Below are 26,466 nucleotides of genomic sequence, written 5' to 3'. Positions count from 1 at the left end.
CAGTACATACCTTAGTGGAGATAATGATCTTTGCTGGTGACCTAAGGGGGAAAAAGAGAAACAAATTATTCTGCTAGTGCAGGGATCATGAGGCATTTTAATACTACAGCTAATGGTAACTGCAACTAGTACCATCATATTGCTTTGAACCTACAAAACAGACACAATACTTGTGGTAAAGAAATTAGTGTGTTTTCACAGGCAGGTGCATGGGAAGAGTTGCAAGTCACCAGATCAGCTGTTGTAGCAGGAATCATGCCTACTGAAATTGGAGCTGCCATCTGTGAAATTGACAAAAATGGTTCACAAATAGCATATTAATTTCGCAAATTGCAAAGCAGCTGAATTATTGAAAGCGGTCAAATGGGAACTTAGAAAATGATTTCAGGATTAGCCGAGTTATGGATGCACATCAATGCATCGATTCAGTTGCAATTAGCAAAAAGGTACACAAGTCACATTGTGAAATTGACAGGATATTTAATGACCACTTACAGCAGAACAAATGATCCTTTGCTAGCCTTGATCACAAAGAAAATGATCTACAAAGGTAACAATGAGAGGCCATTCAGTCCACTTAGCTCACGCTTCCTTAAAAACCTAGTCGCTCCCATCAGAGCATTCAACTGCTTTTTAAATGATTGCCACCACTACCCTTCCCAGAAGATCATTCTTGGTATTGAATCAGTGCAGGACACCGCCTGACAGTAGGCCTGAACTTGCAGTTTACCAGTTTGTACTGAAGCCCCCTTTTCTTGTAATTGCAGTTTCACTTGAAATAGTTTTGATTAGCCTCTTCTGTTCCACATAGTATCTTTATGTCTCGAGGTCCCCATCATTTGTCACTCACCCCGAGGCTGAGGAATCTGAGTTTTTCGAATCTTTATTCTTAACTCAGTCCTCTGATGCTCAAAATTAGCCTTGTGGCTCTCCTCTGCGCCAATTCAGGACGTGGATGTTTCCCTTGTGCTTTGATCAGAACAGAATGCAGTATTCAATACGCAGCCAGGCCAGACTGAGCACCATCTCTTAATCTCTCCTGCCTTCGATCCTATCACAGACCTTCCCTTTTGTTCTTTCCTCCCCTCCCCTTGCTTAAAAACCTGTTCGATCTCCAGCTTTTTCCAGTTCTGAAGGGTCATCGACTTGAAACATCAACTCTCTCTCCACAGATGCTGCCTGACCTGCTGAGTATTTCTAGCTTGTTCTGTTTTTATCTCAGACTGAGCACTATGCAGCTTTGCAGTAGCCTCAGACCTGTATTCTACTGAGTCGACAATAAAGCTTTGTTGATCGCTTGCACTGCAATAGCTGGACCTCAGTTTTGAATCTACTGTTTCCAAATATTTTAGCCCTTCACCCAATTAGCTCCATACCACTAAGTATGTTCCCAGCTTTTCCTTCTAATGTGCAATACCTAGCAGTTATTTGTTCTGAATTTCATCTGCCCTAGATTTGTCCACTTCCAAATTTTATCTCGATCCTTCCGACGCTGCCTGGCCGCTTTGAGACTCAGCTTCTCCCTCCAACCTTCCCCAAGTTTAGTATAAACGGTGTACCTCATCAGGTGACAGTACATTTCCGAATCCAGGTCATTTATGGAGATTATAAATGGCAGGGACAGTGAAGACCAACCAGACATTCCTTGATTCTGCTCTATCGGCTAATTTCTTATTCATTTTCATGTTTTACCTAGGATAGTCGCTATCTTAAGGTTACATTGCTGCTTTATTTTAGTACTTTTGAGGAAGAAACTCCCAATTTCAGGTCTAACAGCATTTGCTGACCGAAAAACAGAAAATGCTGAAAATATACTACAGGCACATCAGCTTCTGAGAAAAGATAGAAGACCAGTCTAGGTAGTTACGCATGAAATTTAGGTAGAACATTAAATTTTCAGGTGCTGGTGAACATGCTTTTAATTTCCAGAATTGTGTTTTTATTTTAGCTTTCCAGCATTTGCAGTTTTTCTTTTTTTGGTGGCTAAGTTACAGGTAGTCTTTTGGTACAAAGGATTGGACGTGTGTCTTGCATTCAGTCGCCGTCATGTCATGTCGTTACACCTTCCTTCGCCACTGTTCCGCACAGGCCCTGGATCGAGAGTTGAAATCCCTCACATCTTTAGGTCTGCATGGCTCTGGTAGTAGACGGCATTCTAGGAGATGCTCCATTGTTTGAGATGCCTCCCCACAGTCACGGTTGGTAGTATCTGTTTGGCTGTATCCCCACTTCTGCAGCGGCCGACAGCAGTCCTGAGGTGATTGAGATACAGCCAAGAAATCCAAGTCTCACTGGCTCCTGTTGGAAGAGATTCCTCTGGTTCAAAAGATAGCTTGTGTGGCTTTGTCTGCAGATCCTTTAAACAAGCATCACGTCTACAGCTGTGGGGATGACGTTCCAAAGGCTGGACAGCATGTAAGAAACTGCTCCTGGACTTGAGCCACTTAGTTGCTGGCTCATGTTGGAAAAAAAAGACTTGTCTGCTTTGACCTTTCCACTCTATGAGACTTGCCTTATGAAAAGGTGGGGTAATGCCAGCAAGCAGGTAAAAATCATCCACATTTGTATTTTTCAGGCAGCCAGCAATAGCTCTGCAGGCTGTGTTGAAGACGAGATCCATATGCGAGGAGCATTCCCAGACTGCAGAGGCATATTCAGTTGCTGAATAACACAAGGGCAAGGGCAGTAGTTTGTAAAGTCCGCATTTAGAGTTGGCCAGCTTCCTTAAGATGTTGCTTCTAGCTCCCATCTTCTCCTTTGCTTTGATGACATGATCTTTGCAGCTGAGGGTGCGATCTAATGCTACGCCAAGGTATATTGGCTAGAGTTTTTTTTTTTATTTGTTTTATGGGAAGCATTTATTGCTCATTCCGAATTGCTTTTGAGAAGGTGGTGGTGAGCCACCTTCTTCAACCGCTGCAGACCGTGATGATGAAGGTACGCCCACAGTGCTGTTAGGTGGGGAGTTCCAGGATTTTGACCCAGCAACAACGAAGGATTGGCGATATACTTCTAAGTCAGGATGGTGTGTAACTTGGAGGGGAACTTGGAGGTGATGGTGTTCCCATGCACCTGCTGCCCTTGTCCTTCTAGGTGGAAGAGGTCACGGGTTTGGGAGGTACTGCCGAAGAAGCCTTGGCGAGTTGTTGCAGTGCATCTTGTAGATGGTACACACTGCAGCCACGGTACGCCGGTGGTGGAGAGTGTGAATGTTTAATGTGGTGAATGGGGTGCCAATCAAGTGGGCTGCTTTGCCCTGGATGGTGTCGAGCTTCTTTAGTGTTGTTGAAGCTGCACTCATCCAGGCAAGTGGAGAGTATTCCATCACACCCCTGACTTGTGCCTTGTAGATGGTGGAAAGGCTTTGGGGAGTCAGGAGGTGAGACTCTCGCCACAGAATACCCAGCCTCTGACCTGCTCTTGTTGCCACAGTATTTATGTGGCTGGTCCAGTTAAGTTTCTGGTCAATGGTGACCCCCAGGATGTTGATGGTGGGGGATTCAGCGATGGTAATGCCATTGAATGTCAAGTGGAGGTGGTTAGACTCTCGCTAGTTGGAGATAGTCATTGTCTGGTACTTCTATGACGCAAATTTTACCTGCCACTTATCAGCCCAAGCCTGAACGTCATCCAGGTCTTGTTGCAAGCAGGCATGGACTGCTTCATTATCTGTAGTTGTGAATGACGCTGAACACTGTGCAGTCATCAGCAAACATCCTAATTTCTGACCTTATGTTGGAGGGAAGGTCATTGATGAAGCAGCTGAAGATGGATGGGCCTAGGACACTGCCTTGAGGAACTCCTGCAGCAATGTCCTGGGCTGTGATGATTGACCTATAGCCACCACAACCATCTTCCTTTGTGCTAGGTATGACTCCAGCCAGTGAAGCGTTTTCCCTGATTCCCATTGACTTCAGTTTCACTAGGGCTCCTTGATGCCACACTCAGTCAAATGCTGCCTTGATGTCGAGGGCAGTCACTCTCGACTCTGGAATTCAGCTCCTTTGTCCATGTTTGGACCAAGGCTGTAATGAGGTCGAGAGCCAAGTGGTCTTGGTGGAACCCAAACTGGTCATCATTGAGCAGGTTATTGGTGAGTAAGTGCCACTTGATAGCACTGTCAATGACACCTTCCATCACTTTGCTGGCCGAAAGTAGACTGATGGGGTAGTAATTGGCCAGGTTGGAATTGTCCTGCTTTTTTTGGACAGGACATACCTGGGCAGTTTTCCACATTGTCAGATAGATGCCAGTGTTGTAGTTGTACTGAAACAGCTTGGCTAGAGGTGCAGCTAGTTCTGGAGCACAAGTCTTCAGCACGATAACCGTGATGTTGTCGGGGCCCACAGCCTTTGCTGTATCCAGTGTGCTCAGCCATTTCTTGATATCACGTGGAGTGAATCGAATTGGCTGAAGACTGGCTTCTGTGATGGTAGGGACCTCAAGAGCAGGCCGATATGGATCATGCACTCGGCACATCTGGCTTCAAAATGCTTCAGCCTTTTCTTTTGCACTCACGTGATGGACGCTACCATCTTTGAGGATGGGGATATTCATGGAGCCTCCTCCTCCCATTAGTTGTTTAATCGTCCACACCATTCTCGACTGGATGTGGCAGGACTACAGAGTTTTGATCTGATCCGTTGATTGTGGGATCGCTTAGCCCTGTCTATAGCATGCTGCTTCTGCTTTTTAGCATGCATGTAGTCCTGTGTTGCAGCTTCCCCAGGTTGGCACCACATTTTTAGGTACGCTTGGTGCTGCTCCTGGCATGCTCTTCTACACTCCTTATTGAACCAGGGTTGGTCCCCTGGCTTGATGGTAATGGTAGAGTGAGGGATATGCCAGGCCATGAGGTTACAGATTGTGGTAGAATACAGTTCTGCTGCTGCTGGTGGCCCATAGCGCCTCATGGATGCCCAGTTTTGAGCTGCTAGATCGGTTCTGAATCTATCCCATTTAGCACAGTAGTGCCACATGATACGACGGAGGGTGTCCTCAGTGTGAAGACCTTCGTCTCCACAATGACTGTGCAGTGGTCACTGCTGCCAATACTGTCATGGACAGATGCATCTGCAACAGGTAGATTGGTGAGGTTTTTCCCCCTTGTGTTGGTTCTCATACCACCTGTCGCAGGCCCAGACTCGCAGTTATGTCCTTCAGAGCACGGTCAGTAGTGGTGCTACGAGCCAGTTGTGTACTAGTCTTCTCCCATACCACCAGACATTAAGTTCTCGGTTTGCATCTCAGTTCTTAAGATGAAAAGCGCCGATCTGTGTTTTTCAGGGTTGGCCCGCAGATGATTGGTCACAGAGTAGTTGGTTAGCTCAGCTAGCGCATTGGCAAGTGACTTCTCTACTTTATCAAAGGATTGGTCCCGAGATGCTATGCACAGATCATCGGCATAGAGGAAATTTCTTGTGTGGATGGATGGGCTGGTCATTGGTATAGGGTGCAAGAACACTACCTTGAGCTGACCCATTCTTCTGTCTGCGCCATCTGCTTTGCTTGCCACGGAGGTCAGCAAAGTAACGTCTGTTGGCCAGCATGTTGCATATCAGCTCAGTCAATCTGGCATCTTTTGTTCTGTGGAATACCTTCTGCACAAGAATCCAATGATTGACCATGTCATATGCAGCAGATAAATTCACAAAGGCTGCACCCATTAGCCCAATCTCATGGTCATCCTCAATAAATTGGGTCAGATTTAGAAGCTGGCTTATGCAGAATTTTCCTGGCCTGAATCGTGCTTGTTTAGGGTTAAGACATTCATCTACAAAGGGGACAGTCAGTTAATTGAGCTCTGCTTGCAAATAGTTAGTTGAATAGGTTTTTCCCCATATATGTTATGGTAATTACCAAAGAGTACAGCAGAATTTTAACATGTTAAAATCAGCACGCTAATGGCCTAAAGCCAAGGAGGTAGCTTGCAGTGGTTAGATAGCCGAAGCTTTTTAGAGTTCAAAACTCCCAACATGCATTATTGCGCCAATTTGCTATTTAGCACATAAGACTATTTATACGTCGTCTCAGAATTGAATACAACTCACTTATTTGAATTTTATTCAATCAACATGATCCATAGATCGTTTCCAACTTACTTGTTCAACTGATACAACAACTCAAATATAGTTTTATATAACTTACAGCCGGTTACAGAGCATTATTTGAGGTTGCTCAGACCTGGAACGCTTGACCAGACTCAAGATTAGGCAAATGTGTAGGTATATAAGTGGGGAAACCAAACTGTTAATGCAACTGCAATCCTGGGCACCCAGGAATGCTACAATCCCTTGTGCAGCATCTAAAATTGTATTGGTCATGTTAGTATTCATCTACCATTTTGCCCTTTTTTAAAAAGAAAGAAAGCATGTATAGAAAATGAAGTATTTGCAGAGATACACTTAAAATTATTGGACTATTGGGTGGGGAAACTGAATTTACAAAAAGAAATGTATTATTCCAAAGGCTGCACCCATTAGCCCAATCTCATGGTCATCCTCAATAAATTGGGTCAGATTTAGAAGCTGGCTTATGCAGAATTTTCTTGGCCTGAATCCGACCCGGCCAATTACCATCCCATCAGTCTACTCTCAATCATCAGCAAAGTGATGGAAGGTGTCGTCGACAGTGCTATCAAGCGGCACTTACTCAGCAATAACCTGCTAACTGAGGCCCAGTTTGGGTTCCGCCAGGGCCACTCAGCTCCTGACCTCATTACAGCCTTGGTCCAAACATGGACAAAAGAGCTGAACTCGTGAGGTGAGAGTGACTGCCCTTGACATCAAGGCAGCATTTGATCGAGTGTGGCATCAAGGAGCCCTAGCAAAACTGCAGTCAATGGGAATCAAGGGGAAAACTCTCCATTGGTTGGAATCATACCTACCACAAAGGAAGTTGGCTGTGGTTGTTGGAGGTCATTCATCTCAATCACATGACATCACTGCAGGAGTTCCTCAGGGCAGTGTCCTAGGCCCAACCATCTTCAGCTGTTTCATTAATGACCTTCCCTCCATCATAAGGTCAGAAGTGGGGATGTTCGCTGATGATTGCACACTGTTCACCATTCGAGACTCGTCAGATACTGACGCAGTCCGTGTCCATATGCAGCAAGACCTGGACAACATTCAGACTTGGGCTGATAAGTGGCAAGTAACATTCACACCACACAAGTGCCAGGCAATGACCATCTCCAACAAGCGAGACTCTAACCATCTCCCCTTGACATTCAATGGCATTACCATCGCTGAATCCCCCACTATCAACATCCTGGGGGTTACCATTGATCAGAAACTGAACTGGACCAGCCATATAAATACTGTGGCTACAAGAGCAGGCCAGAGGCTGGGAATTCTGCGGCGAGTGTCTCACCTCCTGACTCCCCAAAGCCTTTCCACCATCTACAAGGCACAAGTCAGGAGTGTGATGGAATACTCTCCACTTGCCTGGATAAGTGCAGCTCCAACACCACTCAAGAAGCTCGACACCATCCAGGACAAAGCAGCCCACTTGATTGGCACTCCATCCACCACCTTCAACATTCACTCCCTCCACCACCGGCGCACTGTGGCTGCAGTGTGTACCATCTACAAGATGCACTGCAGCAACTCGCCAAAGCTCCTTCAACAGCACCTTCCAAACCCGCGACCTCTACCACTTAGAAGGACAAGGGCAGCAGACGCATGGGAACATCACCACCTACAAGTTCCCCTCCAAGCCACACACCATCCTGACTTGGACCTGTATCGCCGTTCCTTCACTGTCACTGGGCCAAAATCCTGGAACTCCCTTCCCAACAGCATTGTGGGTGTACCTACACCACATGGACTGCAGCGGTTCAAGGCGGCGGCTCACCACCATCTTCTCAAGGGCAATTAGGGATGGGCACTAAATGCAGGCCTAGCCAGCCAGCGACGCCCACATCCCATCAATGAATAATAAAAAAAATACAAGAAAAGTTGCTTTTAAAATGTGTCTCAAGTCCACAGGACATTTCAAAGTAACTCAAATTTTACACATTTCACTGTCCTATACACACAACACGAATCTTACGAACAATAATCATATTTTCCAGTTCCTACTTTCTAAATGTCTTCCTTTTGTATTTGCAGCAGGCTCGATTCTACATTATTACATATACTATTTTTTATTTGCCGTTGGCTAACTCCATGAGGCAGTCATGAAACAAATTGCAAAAAACTAGTCTTCAGCACTGGCTTCAATACTTTATTTTTGGCTTCAACTAACTGGCATAATGTAGAAAAGCAACAAGGCATACAGACTATTTAAAAAAAATACCTTGCAACCCCATTTATTGAACTGCTCAGGTCTGACCCTCAACTGTTGAGTACATTTTTGCTATGTTAAATATGACTTGTTATAAATCAACATAAGGATTTAAAGCAAAATCACAAATCTGTCTTGTTACTATAAAAGAGAGCTTGTTCAAAATTATCGACTATTATACATGGCACTCATGTGTCATGTCCAGTCTGAGGCCAAAGTCATCAGAATACAAGCCATAATCTGGAAGCTCAGCTACAATGGATCAGGCATGTGATCAAGTGGCTAATGTCAAGCTGCTTAAAGATGACTTAATCAATTGAAATAAGAAGCATGCACATTGTTACCAGTGAAAGCATTTCAACAATACTCTAAAAGGCAATCTGAGGGGCTACTGCATTCCAATCAAGATTCTGAACAGCCTCACTAAAAATCAGATGCCACTCAACCTGCAAGAGGGGTTACAAAAACAAAAATAAATTTGTGTGATCCCAACTAAATCACCAAGGTAACCTTTGGGCAGTTCATTAGTGTTAAGTCTGTGTGTCCCAGTTATGCTTATTATAAATCACTGGACACAGACCACAATAACAACTTTAACAGGTCTTTACTATTCGGAGGTCAGGGCTGCACTGCCCAGCAAATCCCTACACAACACTTATATACCGGGGTGGTCACCACCGGTATTACAGTATACAGCAGCCAAGAGAAAGTAGTACATCTCTTAAGGTAGTTCTCTGAAGGTGGAACAGGTTACATACACCACAATTAGGCATCAAGTGCATCCACCTATATCTGTTTGCGTATCATGTGTTAGGCTTGTAAGCCATCTTGGAGTGCATGATCACCACCAATTTGTCTTTCTTGATCAGCTGGGCATCTGATAAGCATGATGGATTTCTGTAAGTATGTTGAAACCAAGCTAGAGAAATCTACAGGAAGCTTTTGGTTTCCTGATCTGTATTGAACACACTCTCCCCATTGGGACAGACTTCACTGAGCCAAGTCCAGAGAGTTTAAGTGCAGATGGGCAAGAGCCAATGCTTAGAGACTCCCAAGTATGTGCATAGTTAGTGATGGAGTTTACTCAGCTTAAAACACACAACCCACCAGCATCAAGAAATGGCACACATCCTACAGCTTGTCCAATATTTGGCCACTGACTTAAAGAAGTTTATCTAGAGCCAAGTGTGAAAAATTGTAAGTTCTGAGCGATAGGTCCACCCCATCATGTCGCATTAATAAGCCAGGGTGACAGGTGAATCATCATTGCCCTGAAGCACTGCAGACCTTCCCAGCTCTGATACCGAATAACAATCTGGCACGGGGGTTCAATTTGGTTCCAATCTTCTATCATCACATGTGCCATCTTGGGACCACCTCCACACCAAAAAAAAACACGACTTACCTTCTTGTTTCCACCCACCCCCCACAAAAAGGACAATATCAATTTCACCAATCCTTGTAGTTGTCGTCAACCAAAGTACAGCAGTCAACATGGGCCTTTTAAAAACAATTTTTCTCAGCATTATTCAAAAACACAGAGCAACATGACCAAGATTTTAAAATTCAGACAGGGTTTCTTTTGCATTGGCATTTAAATAAGGCCTTTCCTGATAAAAGCACAATTACCTTACAGCTCAACTCTATTACAAACCTGAACTAAATAAAATTTCACAAAATAAATTCTGTGCACATCCCATTCACATTTCATTATGGTTATTATGTCATGATGTAGTGAAATTATAGTACAGGAGGGCAGTAACATACAACTAACAGATTAGGAGCAAGCCCCATACCAATAATGAACTGTTTTAGATTGTATAAAAATAAACTGCAATGCTGGAAACAAGTGAAACATCAGATCCCTATCCGAAACATTAACGTTTTTCCTTTTCAGGTGCTATGGGGCCTGCTGTGTATTTGCAGGATTTTCTGTTTTATTTCAGACAGTATGATGCCTTTAAAAAAAAAAAATTGGTAAATTTGAAATAGAACAGAACAGGTGAGTTTTCTGTGAAAAAGTTGCCAGTTGACTTAAGTAACTAGCAGGTTTTCTAAGCTTGTAGTTGTACCTTCCAAGCAGACTGACACGTAAAAGCAATGTCAGGATAATCAATTCTTTTAGATTTTGATGGTGATGACAGGAAATGTAGGTAGCTATAACAACAAGTTGATCGCCCATCCCAGTTACTCGATGCACACCTATTTCATGATTAAGCTCACCAACCTAAAAAGGGAGCCACTACTTGCAAATTTTAAATGACCTTTATACTTCACCTTTGACCAAATGTTTGCTAAACTATTCATCATTGTAATCCTTATTGTTTTTCTGCTGAAATTTTTTTCCACAAGAACATAAATTAGGAGCAGAAGGCCATTTAACCCCTCGTGCCTGCTCCGCCATTCAATAAGATAATGGCTGATCTGATCTTGGCCTCAACTCCACTTTCCTGTCCGCTCCCCATAACCCTCGACTCCCCTGTAGCTCAAATATCTGTCTATCTCTGCCTTGAATATATTCAATGACTCTGCCTCCACAGCTCGCTGGGGAAGAGAATTCCAAAGATTCACAGCCAAAGAAATTATTCCTCCTCATCTCCGTTTTAAATGGGAGACCCCTTATTCTGAAACTATGCCCCCTAGTTCTAGATTCCCCCACAAGGGAAAATCAATGTTTTATACTACTTGCCACTGGGATAGCATGGCCAATTTGACAATAATCCAGAACAGAAGTCCTGAGCAATAAAAAGCAACTGTCCTTGTACTGGCACATGGCTTGTCCAACATCCAGTCTTGGAAGAGCTGTAACTTCCTCCAGATAAACAATGGGAAATACAATTATCTTCAGCCCCTGCCACAAACTCCATGCCCCTCCTGAGCCACTCACAGATTGAACCAGACTGTTCTCTCTGTGGGCTCGCCCCACCCCATCAATGCAACCTCCTCCACCCCAATATCCCTCTCCCTCCAAACTCTGTCCCTGACTCCGATCTCAGGCATTCCTCTTTTCTTCATCCCACCACTGGTGGCCATGCCTTCAGCCACCTAGTTGTCACTCTGGAATTGCTTTCCTAAATCTTCCTGCCCTGGCTAATTTCTCTCCACCTCAAAGACGCCTCTTTGGCCAAGTTTTGGGCACCCCTGCTAATCGCTCCATCTTTATCTCAGCAACCTCTCTCTCTCCACCCCACCCACAGATGTTTATCTGTTAGAAGGTTCTATGTAAATGCAAGCAATTATTGTTGCAATATAAAAGGAAAACAAATTGTCTCGACCCAGCCTGAACATAAAGTGATCATATAAAAGAACAAACTTGTCTTTATACAGTGCCCGTCACGACCTCAGAACGTGCAAACCAAGGAAGTATGGCAGCCAATTTGCAGAGCAAGGTTCCACAAACAGCAATGAAATAAATGACCAGATAAACTGAGGGATGAATGTTGGCCAGGACTCTGGGAGAACTCACCTGCTGCTTTATATTCACTGAGCCAACTACATCTACTTTAAATGAAAGTGGTTTTAGCACTGACACATACCAAAATGTTTGTTTGATCCATCTTTTAACTGAAGTCAAGATGGAACTCATCCACATGATTTAAGATCATATTGCTTCCAGGTTCAGCTGAAAGGAACTCAGATCTACCTCAAGTACCTTTCTTTGGCTGGAGTTATATGGCCCAATCTAAAAGATGTCAGCTGTCTCTGTAGGTCCAAAACACATTCCTCTTGCATGAAAGCCACTCTTGCAACTTTATGAATTTAACTCATTACATGCAATGTGATGGAATGCTTTCAAACGGGAATTCCGCAAGTTGACAAGGAGGTCAGGCACAACATGAAACATGACAATAGCTTCGCAGTTTCTAACAGTACAAGCTAGCAATCAAACGTGCACCTATAACCCAAAGAATTACAATTGAGAAGGCTATTACTGAAGATACTGATTCAAACCTTGGGGACGGGATCTAGGGAATTCCATCTGTACCTGTACAACATGCTACCAAAGAAATGTGCATCCGCAGCATAGTTCCAGCTCCCTCAGCACAATTTCAAGGTCGAAGGCCTAAGAAAGCAGAGCCTGTCACAATTTGCGTTATTGTAAGGTTGCTTTTAAATGGAAACAGAACTGCGACATCAAAACTAAAATAGGGCTTTTTCCACATCACCACCTTGGAACAAAAGCTCCCCGATTAAGGCCAAATTATCACGGTTACTAAAATATGTGTCGTTTTATTTAATAAAGGGAACAGAAATTCAATTTTTATCTCTCCTTGCAGTCCCTCTTCCCAAGCTGTTGTTGGGAGTAGTGTCATAGCCACCAGTACCTCTCCAGAACAAATGGCCATCCTACAATCCAAGTCCAAAAGAAGTGTCACAAAGCAATTCAACTAAGGAAATGGAGGGGCAAGCCCAATTCTGTCATCATAACATCTACACTGATACTACACAGAAAGGGAATGCATGGAACACTCAATTTGTTCCTTCCCAAGCCCAAGTATACCAAATAAATTGTGGCGCTTGCTCCCAACCCCTGCCTAAAATCAATGTGCAAACTTGCTGGTCTGTATGATTCTACACCCCATAAAGAGCATATACCCATAGCCATCAGGGAGATCCACGTATTTAATGCTGAAACACCAGAGAAAATGAAATCACAACAATATGGGACGCATATATGCTAATGCTACACGTAATGCAGTCCTAGCTGGAATTGGGCTGAGCATCTCGATTTGGTGGTGAAAAAATACATAGGTACTGTTCCTTTTCCAGATAGTTATCAAATGCCTCTCCAAATTCCACACTTGTTGTCAGCTGAGACAGGTTCAAATACTGCTGCGATGTCATCAATGGTAACACTCATTATTTAAGAGCACCCGCAAAACCACCTCAGGAGGTGCCAGAAAACAAGCCACACTGTGGACTCATTCCACAGTACTGTATAAGACACTATCTTTAAGAAGAGGGGTGTAATGGGTGAAAAATAAACATAAAATTACATGTACACCACAATATCATTGCTTGATAAATAATTCACACCTGCCGCAATTATAATAGGAAACATCACTGGTTATTTCCAGACACTTTTGGTACCAGAATGTATCTAAATATATTCAATGACTGGGAACTAGAGCTTTTTCACCCTTACATTTGACCTGAAAAATCACAGACACCAAATGTACTCCACACAGCCATGGCATCACCTTGTCTACTTGGCCATCACAAGTCACTCACTTCTTTCCTGCAATGGCATAATCCCAGCTACCCATTAAATCTTAAAAATATTACCTAATGAATCAATTATATGAGACAGACTGATAACGCAGCTCTCATTTGTGGAATGAGTTCCATACTTGTGTAGGATTATCCTCAATTTCCTGGACCACTATAAAATAGTTACTAAAAGGTAGACCAGTTCATTAGCATTACTTGGGAGTATTTTTAGAAAGGCCTGCAAACACTTGACCCAAATGTAAACTAAAGTAAACTGATGTAATTATGAAATGTCAAATGTAGAGGTCAGTACATTCTTTTCTGAGCAATACAGCCAATTTTATTGACAATTTTTCCGACCTGAAGGTGTGGACTCCCGCTGGGGTACAGTCCCAGGGTCACCAGATGGCCTCTATTCCCTCAGAGAAGTAGCCATTCAAGGGTGAGCCAAAATAGTGCATCAACAGGTTGATTAAGTTGTGAGGAGGCACCACAGCTAAGCCTGGCCCTGCACTCAGCTGATATCCCACACGCACACTCTTTCTAGCAGAAGTCACTAGATAGAGATTAGGAGCAGAAAGCCTGGCCAATTTTGCCCTAACTCAGCGGTGCTGAACCAATTGCACCACCCGTCCTGTTACGCAGGCTGAGATCATCTAACGGTATAGATGAGTCTGGGACCTCCTGATTTGCACGGCTCGGTTCCTTGCCAAGGTGGAGTCATCAAGGAGAGTCAGACTTAAAATATATATAATACAAGAGTAACCATGTGAGCTCTCAGACTGGCATGGAGTCATCCGAGGGTTGTCTACAGTTTTAAAATAATACATACACCCAAATTAAGGAATACACAATGGAGAACTAGTAAGGAAGGGTTGAGGAACAATCCTCGGCATGCCACCATCCCCCAATGCAGTTCTCTAGTTAGATACCCCCCCCCCCCCTAATTAGTGAAATGGTAAGAAGGAGGGGGGGTGGAGGAGGGAGGGGGGGAAGGAGGGGGGGGTGGGGGAAGGAGGGGGGGGGGAAGGAGGGGGGGGGGAGGGAAGGGGGGGGGGAGGGAAGGAGGGGGGGAGGGAAGGAGGGGGGGGGGGAAGGAGGGGGGGGGGGAAGGAGGGGGGGGGAAGGAGGGGGGGGGAAGGAGGGGGGGGGGAAGGAGGGGGGGGGAAGGAGGGGGGGGGAAGGAGGGGGGGGGAAGGAGGGGGGGGGAAAGGAGGGGGGGGGGAAGGAGGGGGGGGGAAGGAGGGGGGGGGGGGGAAGGAGGGGGGGGGGAAGGAGGGGGGGGGGAAGGAGGGGGGGGGGAGGAGGGGGGGGGGAGGAGGGGGGGGGGGAAGGAGGGGGGGGGGGAAGGAGGGGGGGGGGAAGGAGGGGGGGGGAAGGAGGGGGGGGGGAAGGAGGGGGGGGGGAAGGAGGGGGGGGGGGGAAGGAGGGGGGGGGGGAAGGAGGGGGGGGGGGAAGGAGGGGGGGGGGGAAGGAGGGGGGGGGAAGGAGGGGGGGGGGAAGGAGGGGGGGGGGAAGGAGGGGGGGGGGGAAGGAGGGGGGGGGGGAAGGAGGGGGGGGGGAAGGAGGGGGGGGGAAGGAGGGGGGGGGGGAAGGAGGGGGGGGGGGGAAGGAGGGGGGGGGGGAAGGAGGGGGGGGGGGAAGGAGGGGGGGGGGGAAGGAGGGGGGGGGGAAGGAGGGGGGGGGGGGAAGGAGGGGGGGGGGAAGGAGGGGGGGGGGGAAGGAGGGGGGGGGGGGAAGGAGGGGGGGGAGGGGGGGGGAAGGAGGGGGGGGGAAGGAGGGGGGGGGGGGGAAGGAGGGGGGGGGGGGGAAGGAGGGGGGGGGGGAAGGAGGGGGGGGGGGGGGGGAAGGAGGGGGGGGGGGGGGAAGGAGGGGGGGGGGGGGGAAGGAGGGGGGGGGGGGGAAGGGGGGGGGGGGGGGAAGGAGGGGGGGGGGGGGGGAAGGAGGGGGGGGGGGAAGGAGGGGGGGGGGGGGGGGAAGGAGGGGGGGGGGGGGAAGGAGGGGGGGGGGGGAAGGAGGGGGGGGGGGGGGGGGAAGGAGGGGGGGGGGGGGGAAGGAGGGGGGGGGGAAGGAGGGGGGGGGGGGAAGGAGGGGGGGGGGGAAGGAGGGGGGGGGGGAAGGAGGGGGGGGGGGGAGGAGGGGGGGGGGGGGGAAGGAGGGGGGGAGGAGGGGGGGGGGGGGAAGGAGGGGGGGGGGGGGGAAGGAGGGGGGGGGGGGGAAGGAGGGGGGGGGGGAAGGAGGGGGGGGGGGGGAAGGAGGGGGGGGGGGGGGAAGGAGGGGGGGGGAAGGAGGGGGGGGGGAAGGAGGGGGGGGGGAAGGAGGGGGGGGGGGAAGGAGGGGGGGGGGAAGGAGGGGGGGGGAAGGAGGGGGGGGGAAGGAGGGGGGGGGAAGGAGGGGGGGGGGGAAGGAGGGGGGGGGGAAGGAGGGGGGGGGGAAGGAGGGGGGGGGGGGAAGGAGGGGGGGGGGAAGGAGGGGGGGGGGGAAGGAGGGGGGGGGGAGGAGGGGGGGGGGGGAGGAGGGGGGGGGGGGGGAAGGAGGGGGGGGGGAAGGAGGGGGGGGGGAAGGAGGGGGGGGGGGAAGGAGGGGGGGGGAAGGAGGGGGGGGGGAAGGAGGGGGGGGGAAGGAGGGGGGGGGAAGGAGGGGGGGGGAAGGAGGGGGGGGGAAGGAGGGGGGGGAAGGAGGGGGGGGAAGGAGGGGGGGGGGAAGGAGGGGGGGGGGAAGGAGGGGGGGGAAGGAAGAGGGGGGGAAGGAGGGGGGGGGGAAGGAGGGGGGGGGGAAGGAGGGGGGGGGGGAAGGAGGGGGGGGGGAAGGAGGGGGGGGGGGAAGGAGGGGGGGGGAAGGAGGGGGGGGGGAAGGAGGGGGGGGGAAGGAGGGGGGGGGGAAGGAGGAGGGGGGGAAGGAGGAGGGGGGGGAAGGAGGAGGGGGGGAAGGAGGAGGGGGGGAAGGAGGGGGGGGGAAGGAGGGGGGGGGGGAAGGAGGGGGGGGGGGAAGGAGGGGGGGGGGGAAGGAGGGGGGGGGGGGAAGGAGGGGGGGGGGGGAAGGAGGGGGGGGGGGGAAGGAGGGGGGGGGGGGGGGAAGGAGGGGGGGGGAAGGAGGGGGGGGGAAGGAGGGGGGGGGGGGAAGGAGGGGGGGGGGGGAAGGAGGGGGGGGGGGAAGGAGGGGGGGGGGGAAGGAGGGGGGGGGGGGAAGGAGGGGGGGGGGAAGGAGGGGGGGGGGGGAAGGAGGGGGGGGGAAGGAGGGGGGGGGGGGGGAGGAGGGGGGGGGGGGAGGAGGGGGGGGGGGGAAGGAGGGGGGGGGGGAAGGAGGGGGGGGAAGGAGGGGGGGGGAAGGAGGGGGGGGGAAGGAGGGGGGGGGGGGAAGGAGGGGGGGGGGGGAAGGAGGGGGGGGAAGGAGGGGGGGGAAGGAGGGGGGGGAAGGAGGGGGGGGGAAGGAGGGGGGGAAGGAGGGGGGGGAAGGAGGGGGGGGAAGGAGGGGGGGGAAGGAGGGGGGGGAAGGAGGGGGGGGAAGGAGGGGGGGGAAGGAGGAGGGGGGGGAAGGAGGAGGGGGGGAAGGAGGAGGGGGGGAAGGAGGAGGGGGGGAAGGAGGAGGGGGGGGAAGGAGGAGGGGGGGGAAGGAGGAGGGGGGGGAAGGAGGAGGGGGGGAAGGAGGAGGGGGGGAAGGAGGGGGGGGGAAGGAGGGGGGGGGGGAAGGAGGGGGGGGGGAAGGAGGGGGGGGGAAGGAGGGGGGGGGGGAAGGAGGGGGGGGGGGAAGGAGGGGGGGGGGAAGGAGGGGGGGGGAAGGAGGGGGGGGGAAGGAGGGGGGGGGAAGGAGGGGGGGGGGAAGGAGGGGGGGGGAAGGAGGGGGGGGGGGAAGGAGGGGGGGGGGAAGGAGGGGGGGGGGAAGGAGGGGGGGGGGTGGGGGAAGGAGGGGGGGGGGGGAAGGAGGGGGGGGGGGAAGGAGGGGGGGGGGGAAGGAGGGGGGGGGGGAAGGAGGGGGGGGGGGGAAGGAGGGGGGGAGGGGGGGGGAAGGAGGGGGGGGGGGAAGGAGGGGGGGGGGGAAGGAGGGGGGGGGGAAGGAGGGGGGGGGGGAAGGAGGGGGGGGGGAAGGAGGGGGGGGGGGAAGGAGGGGGGGGGGGAAGGAGGGGGGGGGGAAGGAGGGGGGGGGGAGGAGGGGGGGGGGGAAGGAGGGGGGGGGGGGGGAAGGAGGGGGGGGGGGGAAGGAGGGGGGGGGAAGGAGGGGGGGGGGAAGGAGGGGGGGGGAAGGAGGGGGGGGGAAGGAGGGGGGGGGGAAGGAGGGGGGGGGGAAGGAGGGGGGGGGGGAAGGAGGGGGGGGGGGGGGAAGGAGGGGGGGGGGAAGGAGGGGGGGGGGGAAGGAGGGGGGGGGGTGGGGAAGGAGGGGGGGGGGGGGGGAAGGAGGGGGGGGGGGGGAAGGAGGGGGGGGGGAGGAGGGGGGGGGGAAGGAGGGGGGGGGGGAAGGAGGGGGGGGGAAGGAGGGGGGGGGGGGGGGAGGAGGGGGGGGGGGAAGGAGGGGGGGGGGGAAGGAGGGGGGGGGGGGAAGGAGGGGGGGGGGGAAGGAGGGGGGGGGGAGGGGGGGGGGGAAGGAGGGGGGGGGGGAAGGAGGGGGGGGGGGGAAGGAGGGGGGGGGGGAAGGAGGGGGGGGGGGAAGGAGGGGGGGGGGGGAAGGAGGGGGGGGGGGGAAGGAGGGGGGGGGGGGGAAGGAGGGGGGGGGGGGAAGGAGGGGGGGGGGAGGAGGGGGGGGGGAAGGAGGGGGGGGGGAGGAGGGGGGGGGGAAGGAGGGGGGGGGGGAGGAGGGGGGGGGGGGAGGAGGGGGGGGGGGAGGAGGGGGGGGGGGAGGAGGGGGGGGGGGGAGGAGGGGGGGGGGGAGAGGAGGGGGGGGGGAGAGAGGGGGCGGGGGGAGAGAGGGGGCGGGGGGAGAGAGAGGGGGCGGGGGGAGGAGGGGGCGGGGGGAGGAGGGGGCGGGGGAGGAGAGGGGGCGGGGAGGAGGGGGGGGGAGAGAGGGGGCGGGGGGGAGAGAGGGCGGGGGGAGGAGGGGCGGGGGAGAGGAGGGGCGGGGGGGAGAGAGGGGGCGGGGGGAAGAGAGGGGCGGGGGGAAGGAGAGGGGGACGGGGGGGGAAGAGAGGGGGCGGGGGGGAGAGAGAGGGGGCGGGGGGAGAGAGAGGGGGCGGGGGGGAGAGAGAGGGGGCGGGGGGGAGAGAGAGGGGGCGGGGGGGAGAGAGAGGGGGCGGGGGGGAGAGAGAGGGGGCGGGGGGGAGAGAGAGGGGGCGGGGGGGAGAGAGAGGGGGCGGGGGGGGAGAGAGAGGGGGCGGGGGGGAGAGAGAGGGGGCGGGGGGGAGAGAGAGGGGGCGGGGGGGAGAGAGAGGGGGCGGGGGGGGAGAGAGAGGGGGCGGGGGGGGAGAGAGAGGGGGCGGGGGGGAGAGAGAGGGGGCGGGGGGGAGAGAGAGGGGGCGGGGGGGAGAGAGAGGGGGCGGGGGGGGAGAGAGAGGGGGCGGGGGGGGAGAGAGAGGGGGCGGGGGGGAGAGAGAGGGGGCGGGGGGGGAGAGAGAGGGGGCGGGGGGGGAGAGAGAGGGGGCGGGGGGGAGAGAGAGGGGGCGGGGGGGGAGAGAGAGGGGGCGGGGGGGGAGAGAGAGGGGGCGGGGGGGAGAGAGAGGGGGCGGGGGGGGAGAGAGAGGGGGCGGGGGGGAGAGAGAGGGGGCGGGGGGGAGAGAGAGGGGGCGGGGGGGGAGAGAGAGGGGGCGGGGGGGGAGAGAGAGGGGGCGGGGGGGGAGAGAGAGGGGGCGGGGGGGGAGAGAGAGGGGGCGGGGGGGAGAGAGAGGGGGCGGGGGGGGAGAGAGAGGGGGCGGGGGGGGAGAGAGAGGGGGCGGGGGGGAGAGAGAGGGGGCGGGGGGGGAGAGAGAGGGGGCGGGGGGGGAGAGAGAGGGGGCGGGGGGGAGAGAGAGGGGGCGGGGGGGAGAGAGAGGGGGCGGGGGGGGAGAGAGAGGGGGGCGGGGGGGGGAGAGAGAGGGGGCGGGGGGGGAGAGAGAGGGGGCGGGGGGGGAGAGAGAGGGGGCGGGGGGGAGAGAGAGGGGGCGGGGGGGGAGAGAGAGGGGGCGGGGGGGGAGAGAGAGGGGGCGGGGGGGGGGAGAGAGAGGGGGCGGGGGGGGAGAGAGAGGGGGCGGGGGGGGAGAGAGAGGGGGCGGGGGGGGAGAGAGAGGGGGCGGGGGGGGAGAGAGAGGGGCGGGGGGGGAGAGAGAGGGGGCGGGGGGGGAGAGAGAGGGGGCGGGGGGGGAGAGAGAGGGGGCGGGGGGGGGAGAGAGAGGGGGCGGGGGGGAGAGAGAGGGGGCGGGGGGGGAGAGAGAGGGGGCGGGGGGGGAGAGAGAGGGGGCGGGGGGGAGAGAGAGGGGGCGGGGGGGGAGAGAGAGGGGGCGGGGGGGGAGAGAGAGGGGGCGGGGGGGGGAGAGAGAGGGGGCGGGGGGGAGAGAGAGGGGGCGGGGGGGGAGAGAGAGGGGGGCGGGGGGGAGAGAGAGGGGGCGGGGGGGGAGAGAGAGGGGGCGGGGGGGGAGAGAGAGGGGGCGGGGGGGGAGAGAGAGGGGGCGGGGGGAGAGAGAGGGGCGGGGGGGAGAGAGAGGGGCGGGGGGGGAGAGAGAGGGGGCGGGGGGGGAGAGAGAGGGGGCGGGGGGGGAGAGAGAGGGGGGCGGGGGGGGAGAGAGAGGGGGGCGGGGGGGGAGAGAGAGGGGGCGGGGGGGGAGAGAGAGGGGGCGGGGGGGGAGAGAGAGGGGGCGGGGGGGGAGAGAGAGGGGGCGGGGGGGAGAGAGAGGGGGCGGGGGGGAGAGAGAGGGGGCGGGGGGGGAGAGAGAGGGGGCGGGGGGGGAGAGAGAGGGGGCGGGGGGAGAGAGGGGCGGGGAGAGAGAGGGGGCGGGGGGGGAGAGAGAGGGGCGGGGGGGAGAGAGAGGGGGCGGGGGGGGAGAGAGAGGGGGCGGGGGGGGAGAGAGAGGGGGCGGGGGGGAGAGAGAGGGGGCGGGGGGGGAGAGAGAGGGGGCGGGGGGAGAGAGAGGGGGCGGGGGGGGAGAGAGAGGGGGCGGGGGGGGAGAGAGAGGGGGCGGGGGGGAGAGAGAGGGGGCGGGGGGGGAGAGAGAGGGGGCGGGGGGGGAGAGAGAGGGGGCGGGGGGGGAGAGAGAGGGGGCGGGGGGGAGAGAGAGGGGGCGGGGGGGGAGAGAGAGGGGGCGGGGGGGGAGAGAGAGGGGGCGGGGGGGGAGAGAGAGGGGGCGGGGGGGGAGAGAGAGGGGGCGGGGGGGGAGAGAGAGGGGGCGGGGGGGAGAGAGAGGGGGCGGGGGGGGAGAGAGAGGGGGCGGGGGGGAGAGAGAGGGGGCGGGGGGGGAGAGAGAGGGGGCGGGGGGGGAGAGAGAGGGGGCGGGGGGGGAGAGAGAGGGGGCGGGGGGGGAGAGAGAGGGGGCGGGGGGGGAGAGAGAGGGGGCGGGGGGGGAGAGAGAGGGGGCGGGGGGGGAGAGAGAGGGGGCGGGGGGGGAGAGAGAGGGGGCGGGGGGGGAGAGAGAGGGGGCGGGGGGGGAGAGAGAGGGGGCGGGGGGGGAGAGAGAGGGGGCGGGGGGGGAGAGAGAGGGGGCGGGGGGGGAGAGAGAGGGGGGCGGGGGGGGAGAGAGAGGGGGCGGGGGGGGAGAGAGAGGGGGCGGGGGGGGAGAGAGAGGGGGCGGGGGGGGAGAGAGAGGGGGCGGGGGGGGAGAGAGAGGGGGCGGGGGGGGAGAGAGAGGGGGCGGGGGGGGAGAGAGAGGGGGCGGGGGGGGAGAGAGAGGGGGCGGGGGGGGAGAGAGAGGGGGCGGGGGGAGAGAGAGGGGGCGGGGGGGAGAGAGAGGGGGCGGGGGGGGAGAGAGAGGGGGCGGGGGGGGAGAGAGAGGGGGCGGGGGGGGAGAGAGAGGGGGCGGGGGGGGAGAGAGAGGGGGCGGGGGGGGAGAGAGAGGGGGCGGGGGGGGAGAGAGAGGGGGCGGGGGGGAGAGAGAGGCGAGAGAGGGGGCGGGGGGGGAGAGAGAGGGGGCGGGGGGGAGAGAGAGGGGGCGGGGGGGGAGAGAGAGGGGGCGGGGGGGGAGAGAGAGGGGGCGGGGGGGGAGAGAGAGGGGGCGGGGGGGGAGAGAGAGGGGGCGGGGGGGAGAGAGAGGGGGCGGGGGGGGAGAGAGAGGGGGCGGGGGGGGAGAGAGAGGGGGCGGGGGGGAGAGAGAGGGGGCGGGGGGGGAGAGAGAGGGGGCGGGGGGGAGAGAGAGGGGGCGGGGGGGGAGAGAGAGGGGGCGGGGGGGGAGAGAGAGGGGGCGGGGGGGGAGAGAGAGGGGGCGGGGGGGAGAGAGAGGGGGCGGGGGGGGAGAGAGAGGGGGCGGGGGGGGAGAGAGAGGGGGCGGGGGGGGAGAGAGAGGGGGCGGGGGGGAGAGAGAGGGGGCGGGGGGGGAGAGAGAGGGGGCGGGGGGGGAGAGAGAGGGGGCGGGGGGGGAGAGAGAGGGGGCGGGGGGGGAGAGAGAGGGGGCGGGGGGGGAGAGAGAGGGGGCGGGGGGGAGAGAGAGGGGGCGGGGGGGGAGAGAGAGGGGGCGGGGGGGGAGAGAGAGGGGGCGGGGGGGAGAGAGAGGGGGCGGGGGGGGAGAGAGAGGGGGCGGGGGGGGAGAGAGAGGGGGCGGGGGGGGAGAGAGAGGGGGCGGGGGGGAGAGAGAGGGGGCGGGGGGGAGAGAGAGGGGGCGGGGGGGGAGAGAGAGGGGCGGGGGGGGAGAGAGAGGGGGCGGGGGGGGAGAGAGAGGGGGCGGGGGGGGAGAGAGAGGGGGCGGGGGGGGGGAGAGAGAGGGGCGGGGGGGAGAGAGAGGGGGCGGGGGGGGAGAGAGAGGGGGCGGGGGGGAGAGAGAGGGGGCGGGGGGGGAGAGAGAGGGGGCGGGGGGGGAGAGAGAGGGGGCGGGGGGGAGAGAGAGGGGGCGGGGGGAGAGAGAGGGGGCGGGGGGGGAGAGAGAGGGGGCGGGGGGGGGAGAGAGAGGGGGCGGGGGGGGAGAGAGAGGGGCGGGGGGGAGAGAGAGGGGGCGGGGGGGGAGAGAGAGGGGGCGGGGGGGGAGAGAGAGGGGGCGGGGGGGGAGAGAGAGGGGGCGGGGGGGGAGAGAGAGGGGGCGGGGGGGGAGAGAGAGGGGGCGGGGGGGGAGAGAGAGGGGGCGGGGGGGGAGAGAGAGGGGGCGGGGGGGGAGAGAGAGGGGGCGGGGGGGGAGAGAGAGGGGGCGGGGGGGGAGAGAGAGGGGGCGGGGGGGAGAGAGAGGGGGCGGGGGGGGAGAGAGAGGGGGCGGGGGGGGAGAGAGAGGGGGCGGGGGGGGAGAGAGAGGGGGCGGGGGGGGAGAGAGAGGGGGCGGGGGGGGAGAGAGAGGGGGCGGGGGGGGAGAGAGAGGGGGCGGGGGGGGAGAGAGAGGGGGCGGGGGGGGAGAGAGAGGGGGCGGGGGGGGAGAGAGAGGGGGCGGGGGGGAGAGAGAGGGGGCGGGGGGGGAGAGAGAGGGGGCGGGGGGGAGAGAGAGGGGGCGGGGGGGGAGAGAGAGGGGGCGGGGGGGGAGAGAGAGGGGGCGGGGGGGGAGAGAGAGGGGGCGGGGGGGAGAGAGAGGGGGCGGGGGGGGAGAGAGAGGGGGCGGGGGGGGAGAGAGAGGGGGCGGGGGGGGAGAGAGAGGGGGCGGGGGGGGAGAGAGAGGGGGCGGGGGGGGAGAGAGAGGGGGCGGGGGGGGAGAGAGAGGGGGCGGGGGGGAGAGAGAGGGGGCGGGGGGGGAGAGAGAGGGGGCGGGGGGGGAGAGAGAGGGGGCGGGGGGGAGAGAGAGGGGGCGGGGGGGGAGAGAGAGGGGCGGGGGGGGAGAGAGAGGGGGCGGGGGGGGGAGAGAGAGGGGGCGGGGGGGGAGAGAGAGGGGGCGGGGGGGGAGAGAGAGGGGGCGGGGGGGGAGAGAGAGGGGGCGGGGGGGGAGAGAGAGGGGGCGGGGGGGGAGAGAGAGGGGGCGGGGGGGGGAGAGAGAGGGGGCGGGGGGGGAGAGAGAGGGGGCGGGGGGGAGAGAGAGGGGGCGGGGGGGAGAGAGAGGGGGCGGGGGAGAGAGGGCGGGGGGAGAGAGAGGGGCGGGGGGGAGAGAGAGGGGGCGGGGGGGGAGAGAGAGGGGGCGGGGGGGGGAGAGAGAGGGGGCGGGGGGGGAGAGAGAGGGGGCGGGGGGGGAGAGAGAGGGGGCGGGGGGGGAGAGAGAGGGGGCGGGGGGAGAGAGAGGGGGCGGGGGGGAGAGAGAGGGGGCGGGGGGGAGAGAGAGGGGGCGGGGGGGAGAGAGAGGGGGCGGGGGGGAGAGAGAGGGGGCGGGGGGGAGAGAGAGGGGGCGGGGGGGGAGAGAGAGGGGGCGGGGGGAGAGAGAGGGGGCGGGGGGGAGAGAGAGGGGCGGGGGGGAGAGAGAGGGGGCGGGGGGGAGAGAGAGGGGGCGGGGGGGAGAGAGAGGGGGCGGGGGGGAGAGAGAGGGGGCGGGGGGGAGAGAGAGGGGGCGGGGGGGAGAGAGAGGGGGCGGGGGGGAGAGAGAGGGGGCGGGGGGGAGAGAGAGGGGGCGGGGGGGGAGAGAGAGGGGGCGGGGGGGAGAGAGAGGGGGCGGGGGGGGAGAGAGAGGGGGCGGGGGGGAGAGAGAGGGGGCGGGGGGGAGAGAGAGGGGGCGGGGGGGGAGAGAGAGGGGGGCGGGGGGGAGAGAGAGGGGGCGGGGGGGAGAGAGAGGGGGCGGGGGGGAGAGAGAGGGGGCGGGGGGGGAGAGAGAGGGGGCGGGGGGGGAGAGAGAGGGGGCGGGGGGGGAGAGAGAGGGGGCGGGGGGGGAGAGAGAGGGGGCGGGGGGGGAGGAGAGAGGGGGGCGGGGGGGAGAGAGAGGGGGCGGGGGGGAGAGAGAGGGGGCGGGGGGGGAGAGAGAGGGGGCGGGGGGGAGAGAGAGGGGGCGGGGGGGAGAGAGAGGGGGCGGGGGGGAGAGAGAGGGGCGGGGGGGAGAGAGAGGGGCGGGGGGAGAGAGAGGGGGCGGGGGGGAGAGAGAGGGGGCGGGGGGGAGAGAGAGGGGGCGGGGGGGAGAGAGAGGGGGCGGGGGGGAGAGAGAGGGGGCGGGGGGGAGAGAGAGGGGGCGGGGGGGAGAGAGAGGGGGCGGGGGGGAGAGAGAGGGGGCGGGGGGGAGAGAGAGGGGGCGGGGGGGAGAGAGAGGGGGCGGGGGGGAGAGAGAGGGGGCGGGGGGGAGAGAGAGGGGGCGGGGGGGAGAGAGAGGGGGCGGGGGGGGAGAGAGAGGGGGCGGGGGGGAGAGAGAGGGGGCGGGGGGGGAGAGAGAGGGGGCGGGGGGGAGAGAGAGGGGGCGGGGGGGAGAGAGAGGGGGCGGGGGGGAGAGAGAGGGGGCGGGGGGGAGAGAGAGGGGGCGGGGGGGAGAGAGAGGGGGCGGGGGGGAGAGAGAGGGGGCGGGGGGGGAGAGAGAGGGGGCGGGGGGGGAGAGAGAGGGGGCGGGGGGGGAGAGAGAGGGGGCGGGGGGGAGAGAGAGGGGGCGGGGGGGGAGAGAGAGGGGGCGGGGGGGGAGAGAGAGGGGGCGGGGGGGAGAGAGAGGGGGCGGGGGGGAGAGAGAGGGGGCGGGGGGGAGAGAGAGGGGGCGGGGGGGAGAGAGAGGGGGCGGGGGGGAGAGAGAGGGGGCGGGGGGGGAGAGAGAGGGGGCGGGGGGGGAGAGAGAGGGGGCGGGGGGGAGAGAGAGGGGGCGGGGGGGAGAGAGAGGGGGCGGGGGGGGAGAGAGAGGGGGCGGGGGGGAGAGAGAGGGGGCGGGGGGGAGAGAGAGGGGGCGGGGGGGGAGAGAGAGGGGGCGGGGGGGGAGAGAGAGGGGGCGGGGGGGGAGAGAGAGGGGGCGGGGGGGGAGAGAGAGGGGGCGGGGGGGAGAGAGAGGGGGCGGGGGGGGAGAGAGAGGGGGCGGGGGGGAGAGAGAGGGGGCGGGGGGGAGAGAGAGGGGGCGGGGGGGGAGAGAGAGGGGGCGGGGGGGGAGAGAGAGGGGGCGGGGGGGAGAGAGAGGGGGCGGGGGGGGAGAGAGAGGGGGCGGGGGGGGAGAGAGAGGGGGCGGGGGGGGAGAGAGAGGGGGCGGGGGGGGAGAGAGAGGGGGCGGGGGGGGAGAGAGAGGGGGCGGGGGGGGAGAGAGAGGGGCGGGGGGGGAGAGAGAGGGGGCGGGGGGGGAGAGAGAGGGGGCGGGGGGGAGAGAGAGGGGCGGGGGGGAGAGAGAGGGGCGGGGGGGAGAGAGAGGGGGCGGGGGGGGAGAGAGAGGGGCGGGGGGGAGAGAGAGGGGGCGGGGGGGAGAGAGAGGGGCGGGGGGGGAGAGAGAGGGGGCGGGGGGGAGAGAGGGGGCGGGGGGGGAGAGAGAGGGGGCGGGGGGGAGAGAGAGGGGGCGGGGGGGAGAGAGAGGGGGCGGGGGGGAGAGAGAGGGGGCGGGGGGGAGAGAGAGGGGGCGGGGGGGAGAGAGAGGGGGCGGGGGGGGAGAGAGAGGGGGCGGGGGGGAGAGAGAGGGGGCGGGGGGGGAGAGAGAGGGGGCGGGGGGGAGAGAGAGGGGGCGGGGGGGGAGAGAGAGGGGGCGGGGGGGGAGAGAGAGGGGGCGGGGGGGAGAGAGAGGGGGCGGGGGGGAGAGAGAGGGGGCGGGGGGGGAGAGAGAGGGGGCGGGGGGGAGAGAGAGGGGGCGGGGGGGGAGAGAGAGGGGGCGGGGGGGGAGAGAGAGGGGGCGGGGGGGAGAGAGAGGGGGCGGGGGGGAGAGAGAGGGGGCGGGGGGGAGAGAGAGGGGGCGGGGGGGGAGAGAGAGGGGGCGGGGGGGGAGAGAGAGGGGGCGGGGGGGGAGAGAGAGGGGGCGGGGGGGAGAGAGAGGGGGCGGGGGGGGAGAGAGAGGGGGCGGGGGGGAGAGAGAGAGGGGGCGGGGGGGGACGAGAGAGGGGGCGGGGGGGGAGAGAGAGGGGGCGGGGGGGGAGAGAGAGGGGGCGGGGGGGA

General features: G+C 60.5%; 1 protein-coding gene across 1 annotated transcript in view; it reads right to left on the bottom strand.

Moving 5' to 3' along the window:
* Positions 1-26,466, bottom strand: part of wdr44 (WD repeat domain 44) — a 153,638-nt gene that overhangs the window by 63,784 nt on the left and 63,388 nt on the right. Inside the window, exons 2-5 of the mRNA XM_085987490.1 lie at positions 5,468-5,773; positions 2,513-2,661; positions 496-542; positions 11-41 (exon numbers count right to left, since the gene is read on the bottom strand). Coding sequence (XP_085843616.1) covers positions 11-41; positions 496-542; positions 2,513-2,661; positions 5,468-5,773 — 533 coding nt within the window. The remainder of the gene's footprint in view (positions 1-10; positions 42-495; positions 543-2,512; positions 2,662-5,467; positions 5,774-26,466) is intronic.

This window comes from Somniosus microcephalus, chromosome 1 (genome assembly GCF_052327205.1).
Source record: "Somniosus microcephalus isolate GS21.2 chromosome 1, FLI_Smic_1.0, whole genome shotgun sequence".
NCBI classification, from domain to species: Eukaryota; Metazoa; Chordata; class Chondrichthyes; order Squaliformes; family Somniosidae; genus Somniosus; species Somniosus microcephalus.
This window is presented reverse-complemented; position numbering and strand designations above follow the sequence as displayed.